Raw genomic sequence first — 8216 nt, forward strand, 5'->3', positions numbered from 1 at the left:
GCCTTGATGGCAGCTTTGTACACTATTGGCATTCTCTCAACCAGCTTCATGAGGAATGCTTTTCCAACAGTCTTGAAGAAGTTCCCACATATGCTGAGCACTAGTTGGCTGCTTTTCCTTCACCCTGCGGTCCAACTCATTTTGGGGTGGCAGGTAGCCTAGTGGTTAGAGCGTTGGGCCAGTAACCGAAAGGTTGCTAGGTCGAATCCCCGAGCTGACAAGGTAAAAATCTGTCATTCTGCCCCCTGAACAAAGCCCATGTTGCCCCAGTTCCTAGGCCATCATTGTAAATAATATTTTTTTCTTAACTGACCTGCCTAGTTAAATAAAGGTTAAAAAAACAAATGCCAAAACCGTCTTAATTGGGTTGAGGTCGGGTGATTGTGGAGGCCAGGTCATCTGATGCAGCACTCCATCACTCTCTTTCTTGGTCAAATAGTCCTTACACAGCTTGGCGGTCTGTTGGGTCATTGTCCTGTTGAAAAACAAATCAGTCCCACTAAGCGCAAACCAGATGGGATGGCGTATCTATACAGAATGCTGTGGTAGCCATGCTGGATAAGTGCGCCTTGAATTCTGAATAAATCACTGACCAGCAAAGCACCATCACACCTCCTCCTCCATGCTTCACGGTGGGAACCACGCATGCGGAGATCATCCGTTCATCTACTCTGCGTCTCACAAAAACACGGCGGTTGAAACCAAAAATCTCAAGTTTAGATTTATCAGACCAAAGGACAGATTTCCACTGGACTAATGGCCATTGCTCGTGTTTCTTGGCCAAAGCAAGTCTCTTCTTATTGGTTTCCTTTAGTAGTGGTTTCTTTGCAGCAATTCGACCACGAAGGCCTGATTCACACTCTCCGCTGAACAGTTGATGTTGAGATGTGTCTGTTACTTGAACTCTGTGAAGAATTTATTTGGGCTGCAGTTAACTCTGATGAACACTTGGACTAGATCAGGGATGAGGAACTTTGATGGGGGTGGGGTCACAAAAACATATCCTCTGCAGCAGAGATACATCTGGGTCTTCCTTTCCTGTGGCTGTCCTTGTGAGAGCCAGTTTCATCATAGTGCTTGATGGTTTTTGCGACTGCACTTGAAGAAACTTTCAAAGTTCTTGAAATTTTCATCTTGACTGACCTTCATGTCTTCAAGTAATGAATTTCTGTAGTTTCTCTTTGCCATACCAAATAGGGATATCTTCTGTAAATCCCCCCTACCTTGTCACAACACAGCTGATTATATATATATATGCCATTTAGCAGACGCTTTTATCCAAAGCGACTTACAGTCATGTGTGCATACATTCTACGTATGGGTGGTCCCGGGGATCGAACCCACTACCCTGGCGTTACAAGCGCCATGCTCTGCCAACTGAGCTACAGAAGGACCACATTGATTGACTCAAACGCATTAAGGAAATAAATTCCACAAATCAACTTTTAACAAGGCACATCTGTTATTTGAATTGCATTCCAGGTGACTACCTCATGAAGCTGGTTGAGAGAATGCAAAGAGTGTGCAAAGCTGTCATCAAGGCAAAGGGGTGGCTACTTTGAAGAATCTCATATGTTTAACACCTTTTTTGGTTACAACATGATTCAATGTGTTATTTCATGCTTTTGAAGTCTTCATTATTATTCTACAATGTAGAAAATAGTAAAAAATTAAGAATAGCCTTTGAATGAGTAGTGTCCAAAAGTTTGACTGGTACTGTATGTATATATATATATTGAAAGCGTGTAGTCAAACCTAACATGTAGCTAGCTAACCCCAATCCTAAATCCAGCTGCAGAAGACTGTTGAAGTGTTTGAGATGGACTCTGTTGCGGTCGGACTGAGCAGAATCACTGCTCCCCAAATAAAGAATCAGATTCTTTGATCAAGATAGGGGTTTCTGAGCCTCGCTTTGCTCAAATGGATCTACTCAAACATGTTGGTAGCTAAACCCAGACCCATGAGACCTGCTGCAAAGGAAGACTGCGACATGCCAGTTGTTTCTGGACTGGTCCTTTAAAAATAAAAAAAGCTGGTCTCCAATCACAAGAAGAAGCTAGCCACTTAGCCCTGAACACCTGTCTGGAAACCTGGGACATTCTGGCAAATACTGGACTGGTGCCTTTTTCTAAAATGGTGAAAGACAGTTGGAGCACACGGTCATTAATCGTATGAATTAGGCCTACCTCTTTTAATTGAGCTGTTTTGTATTCATCTTAGATTTTATATATTGAAGTAAATCAAATGTTGATCTCTGCCTGTGTTTTTATTGAATGTTGTCATGAATGTCAAGAGCGGTGACCGTATTAAATGTTTTGGTACAATTGAAATGAGCAATATAGACATTTTATTACAAAAATATATCTGTCAGTTTTCATTATAAACCTCAACATGTCCTGGCTCACAGACTGCGTCGCCCACCTCTGCCCTCTTCTCCCTCCTCGTACCCCCGTCTCTACTAAAGCAGTACCAGCCAGATTACAGCGATCACCATCAGTACAACAGCCAGCACACAGATGCTAATAAACACTATATCACTGGGGTCATGAGGCTCTGGGTCTGCCTCCTTCCCTCCCCCTCCCCCAGACCCCTCTGCTTGGCGTCGGGCCAGCTCGTTCATTCTCTGGCGCTCCTCGGCTGAGACAATGTGAATGGTGGCCATCTTGCGCTGGGCGTCGCACTGTACCTCGTACTCCTGGATGCTCCTCCCCTTCCCGTCGGAGAAGTCGATGTAGAGCGTGTTCACCAGCATAGTGATGTTACGCCGTGGCTGGTCAGGGGTTAGAGGTTAAGGGTCAGGGTTATACAAATGGACAACATATGCTTGTGACCGTGTGGGATCAAATCCCGGTCCCAGTGCTATTTTGTCACATCTTCTAGTATCCTTAATTCCCTTATACACTGTCCTGATGCTTCAATAAAATTGACAAATGAAGAAGAAAAATTAAACCGCTATAAACTGGCGTCATCATCATGCCCGTGGCTACCCACTATGCACAGATGACAATTCAATGTCTATTCCAACTTGGCTCAATGCAATTGAATTAAAATGGAAACAATTTGAATCAACCAGTGGGTAGTTAGTTACCTGGCCTGCAGTGCCACATTTTTCAAAACGTGCCAGTATCTTATAGGTGGTAGGTGTCAGCTGGGCGGGACATGAGCGGTCCCCCAGATAGATACTCTCACGTTCCAGCCCAGGCAGTGACTGCTGGGAGATGTGGATGGTAAACTCTGTCCTCGTACAGCTGATGTTAACTGGTACCACTGGGATGGAGGTGGAGACATAACACAAGCACGAACACACACACGTTTGTAATTGCATTTGTGTCTTGAATGATTTAAACAAGTATAAACTTTATAGTTTGGATAACTTTCGGCCAGCCGTGCTTCAGTTCAGACACTCACCTCCAACATAGGAAGCAGAGAACCCTTTATAAGCATAGTTCCTGTCTGTACTGAGGACCACCAGCATGTTGTTGCTCTTAGAGATCAAAGACCCGGGTTGTTCCGAGCCACACCATCGCCCTAGCAACGGGGCTGTCTCCCTGCTCCCATCATGCACTGCTACAGAGTCATAGTCGCACTCGTCTGATAGGCTGTTCCTGTCCTCCAGCTCCATAGCGTTGAAGAACAGTTTGATGCGGTAGCCCCCGGCCAGGTTGATGGTCCAGTGACAGTTGATGTTGTTTGGGTAGATGTTAGGGTAGTGGGGGCTGGTGAAATCCGCACTTGGTACAGACAGCACCTGCTGGCATTCACCTGTCAGACAGATGGACATACGAGGCAAAACAGGGTTGTTTTAAGTAGGTCACACAGTAGACAAAATGTAACAAAAAATGTGTTACTAGTACCTTCCTGTTTCAAATTTTTTTCTCCCTACCGAATACAGTCCTGGTGTCAGTGAATGTGAAGTTTAATCCCTCCCCATGGACTTCAGTATAGTACAGGACAGTTTAATCCCTCCCCATGGACTTCAGTATAGTACAGGACAGTTTAATCCCTCCCCATGGACTTCAGTATAGTACAGGACAGTTTAATCCCTCCCCGTGGACTTCAGTATAGTACAGGACAGTTTAATCCCTCCCCGTGGACTTCAGTATAGTACAGGACAGTTTAATCCCTCCCCGTGGACTTCAGTATAGTACAGGACAGTTTAATCCCTCCCCGTGGGCCTCAGTATAGTACAGGACAGCCATGAAGGAGTGATTTAGCCACGAGGGAGTGATTTAGTGATCTGTAAACCCGTAGTATACGACTCCCAGCAGTGATCTGTAAACCCGTAGTATGGGACTCCCAGCAGTGATCTGTAAACCCGTAGTATGGGACTCCCAGCAGTGATCTGTAAACCCGTAGTATACGACTCCCAGCAGTGATCTGTAAACCCGTAGTATGCGACTCCCAGCAGTGATCTGTAAACCCGTAGTATGCGACTCCCAGCATCCTACCTACCTGAGTAGTAGTAAGCCTTGAACCCTCGTCCCCCGATGTTGAAGTCAGACTTGAACACCACCAGCAGCTGGTTGGAGGTAGTAACAATTTTCGGAGGTGTCTCCCCTCCACAGTAGTTCCCCAGGTGTCTGTGGGTGACTGTGGGGCCGTCGAAGAGAGCCACGAAGTCAAAATTACAGCCCTCGTTGTTCTCCAGCTGGAGTGAATGAATTACAGTTTTATTTTGTCACGTCATATTTATGACCCATTCGGAATACTTAACTTCCAGTATGTGCATCCCAATTGGCTCCTTATTCCTCATATAGTGCCCGGACTCTGGCCCAAAGTAGTGAACTATATAGATTAAATTGGGTACCATTTGGGATGCATCGATTGTCTTTACATGTTAGAGAATGTACCTGGAAGTCGAGGAAGACCAGACTGACCACGCTGCGGTTGGATACATGGACCGTCCAGGAACAGTCGGCGTTGTTGCTGTACTGGGTATCTGGACTGTAGCCGGGGCTGGAGATGATGCCAGACAGACCGGTTAGGACCCCACCACACATGTCTGGAGAGAGAGAGAGAGAGAGAGAGAGAGAGAGAGAGAGAGAGAGAGAGAGAGAGAGAGAGAGAGAGAGAGAGAGAGAGAGAGAGAGAGAGAGAGAGAGAGAGAGAGAGAGAGAGAGAGAGAGAGAGAGAGAGAGAGAGAGAGAGAGAGAGAGAGAGAGAACACAAAGGAATGGGAGATAGAGAAACAGAGTGAGAGAGGGGGAGAGATGGGCAGAGAGAGAGAGAGAGAGAGAGAGAGAGAGAGAGAGAGAGAGAGAGAGAGAGAGAGAGAGAGAAGGATTTTGTTCCAGCCCAGCTCGAAGTTAAAACACCCGATTCCAACTACTCAAAGGCATTGTCTTGTTCCTAGTTGTGGGTACTGTGAGCTTTGAGTGGCTGTACTCAGCAAAGCCATACATGCATATCAATGGCTTTGGTTATCCTGTGTGAGAAAGTAAAAGCTCACCTTTCCTGTAGCTCACAGAGAAGCCTCTGTGAGTCACATGACGATCGGAGTGGAAAATGATCGACATAACATTCCAGGAGGAGGTGAACTGAGGAGGGGACATGACACCACAGAACGTCCCCAGCAGGTTCCCCTCATCCTCCGATACACCGTTATAGATCTTGATGTGGTCATAGGAGCAGGTGACGTGATACTCCAACTCAAAGTCGTGGAAGGTGAGCAGGACGGAGGACCCCTCGGCCACTACAATCAGCCACACACACTCCATGTTGTACGGGTACAGACCTGGGTAGTTGGGGCTGGAGATGTTGCCGGAAGAGGCAGAGAGGATCCCACCACATTTCACCCCTTGGTGAAATATAAGTTAGAGATGAGTAAAAGGTGTAGTTTTATAGATGATATATATTTTTTATATATAGTGTAGACTGAGGGTTTTGTAATTAGTTTACTGTTATGTATTAGTTTATAATTTACACATTAGTAACATTTACTTACAACACATACAGTGCATTCAGAAAGTATTCAGACCCCTTTGACATTTCCACATTGTTACGTTACAGTATTCTAAAATGGATTTAAATATTTTTTTACACACAATACCCCATAATGACATCACAATACCCCATAATGACAAAAGAAAAACAGTTTTTATACATTTTTCAAAATCTATAAAAAAAATAAAATAACATTTACATAAGTATTCAGACCCTTTACTCAGAACATTGTTGAAGCACCTTTGGCAGCGATTACAACCTCAAGTCTTCTTGGGTATGACACTACAAGCTTGGCACATCTGTATTTGGGGAGTTTCTCCCATTCTTCTCTGCTGATCCTCTCAAGCTCTGTCAGGTTGGATGGGGAGCGTTGCTGCACAGCTATTTTCAGGTCTCCAGAAATGTTAAATCGGGTTCAAGTCCGGGCTCTGGCGGGGCCACTAAAGGACATTCAGAGATGTGTCCCAAAGGTTTTCATCAATGATCTCTCTGTACTTTGCTCTGTTCATCTTTGCCACAATCCTGACTAGTCTCCCAGTCCCTGTCGCTGAAAAATATCCCCACAGCATGATGCTGCCACCACCATGCTTCAAAGTAGGGATCGTGCCAGGTTTCTTCTAGACTTGACGCTTGGCATTCAGGCCAAAGAGTTCAATCTTGGTTTCATCAGACCAGAGAATCTTGTTTCTCATGGTCTGAGAGTCTTTGGTTGCCTTTTGGCAAACTCCAAGCGGGCTGTCAAGCGCCATTTACTGAGGAGTGGCTTCCATCTGGCCACTCTACCATAAAGGCCTGATTGTTAGAGTGCAGCAGAGATGGCTGTCCTTCTGGAAGGTTCTCCCATCTCCACAGAGGAACTCTAGAGCTCTGTCACAGTGACCATCGTATTCTTGGTCACCTCCCCGACTAAGGCCATTCTCCCCCCGAGGGAGACCTTCAATGCTGCATAAATGTTTTTGGTAACCTTCCCCAGATCTGTCCCTCGACACAACCCTGTCTCGGAGCTCTACAGACAATTCCTTTGACCTCCTGGCTTGGTTTTTGCTCTGACATGCACTGTCAACTGTAGGACCTTTATATAGACAGGTGTGTGCCTTTTCCAAATCATGTCCAATCAATTGAATTTACCACAGGTGAACTCCAATCAAGTTGTAGAAACATCTCAAGGATGATCAATGGAAACAGGATGCACCTGAGCTCAATTTCGAGTCTCATAGCAAAGGATCTGAATACTTATGTAAATAAGGTATTTCTGGTTTTAATTTGTAACACATTTGCAAAGATTTTTATTTTTAAAACATGTTTTTCGCTTTGTTATTATGGGGTATAGTGTGTTGATTGCTGATATATATAGTGCACACCCATCTCTCTCCCTCCCTCAGTGAACCCACATCTCTCTCTCTCTCTCTCTCTCTCTCTCTCTCTCTCTCTCTCTCTATATATATATATATATATATTTAAATCTATTTTCAAATAAGGCTGTAATGTAAAAAAAAAAAAAAAGTGAAAAAGTTAAGAGGTGTGAATACTTCCCGAAGGCTCTGTGAGCGTTGTAACTGAATTGGCTGAGGCAAATGTTATAGCAATATATTAAATGGAAAAAGCTCACCTTTCTTAGAAACAGCCTTGCCAACAACCAACAGTAAATAAAAGAGTATATCCATCCTAAAAGTCATGTTGTTGTTGTCGTTTGTTGTCACACTTCAAATAGGATTACAAAACCAATGGCAAAACAAATAAATAGAAAAACAAGAGCAAAGTCCTGTCACCACAGCCCTGGGATGATGGCAGAGGTGGGAGAAACTGGAATAGGATCTTGGCGGAGGAACCCGATATGTTGGGTATATCGAGTGAACATGTGGCAAAGGTGGCTTGTCAGGACTCCGTATGGAAAGATGGGATAAATTAGTAATGACGGTGTCACACGCTCACAATGGACACCATGCAGCTGCTATGGAGTTTATAAAGGAGACAGCACCAGGATCACAAAAACAAATGTGCTCATTTTGGCTAGAAAGAGATGGGGGTTCACCGAGGGGAGGGAGATGGGGGTTCACTGAGGGGGGAGATGGGGGTTCACTGAGGGGGGGGAGATGGGGGTTCACTGAGGGGAGGGAGAGATGGGGGTTCACTGAGGGGAGGGAGAGATGGGGGTTCACTGAGGGGAAGGGAGAGATGGGGGTTCACCGAGGGGAGGGAGAGATGGGGGTTCACTGAGGGAGAGGGAGAGATGGGGGTTCACTGAGGGGGAGGGAGAGATGGGGGTTCACTGA

The 8216-nt window shown here is 45.3% G+C and overlaps 1 protein-coding gene across 1 annotated transcript; it reads right to left on the bottom strand.

Annotated features, from left to right (window-relative positions):
- Positions 1 to 2336: 2336 nt before the first annotated feature.
- cdcp2 (CUB domain containing protein 2) lies at positions 2337 to 7949 on the bottom strand. Its single transcript, XM_046322162.1, has 7 exons — positions 7553 to 7949; positions 5450 to 5797; positions 4851 to 5002; positions 4453 to 4648; positions 3409 to 3762; positions 3089 to 3267; positions 2337 to 2770 (listed from the first exon to the last, which is right to left on the bottom strand). Exons 1-7 carry the CDS (start codon positions 7617 to 7619, stop codon positions 2459 to 2461), a joined length of 1608 nt encoding a protein of 535 aa, XP_046178118.1. The 5' UTR covers positions 7620 to 7949; the 3' UTR covers positions 2337 to 2458.
- Positions 7950 to 8216: the final 267 nt, after the last annotated feature.

This window comes from Oncorhynchus gorbuscha, linkage group LG22, assembly GCF_021184085.1.
Source record: "Oncorhynchus gorbuscha isolate QuinsamMale2020 ecotype Even-year linkage group LG22, OgorEven_v1.0, whole genome shotgun sequence".
In the NCBI taxonomy this organism is placed as follows: domain Eukaryota; kingdom Metazoa; phylum Chordata; class Actinopteri; order Salmoniformes; family Salmonidae; genus Oncorhynchus; species Oncorhynchus gorbuscha.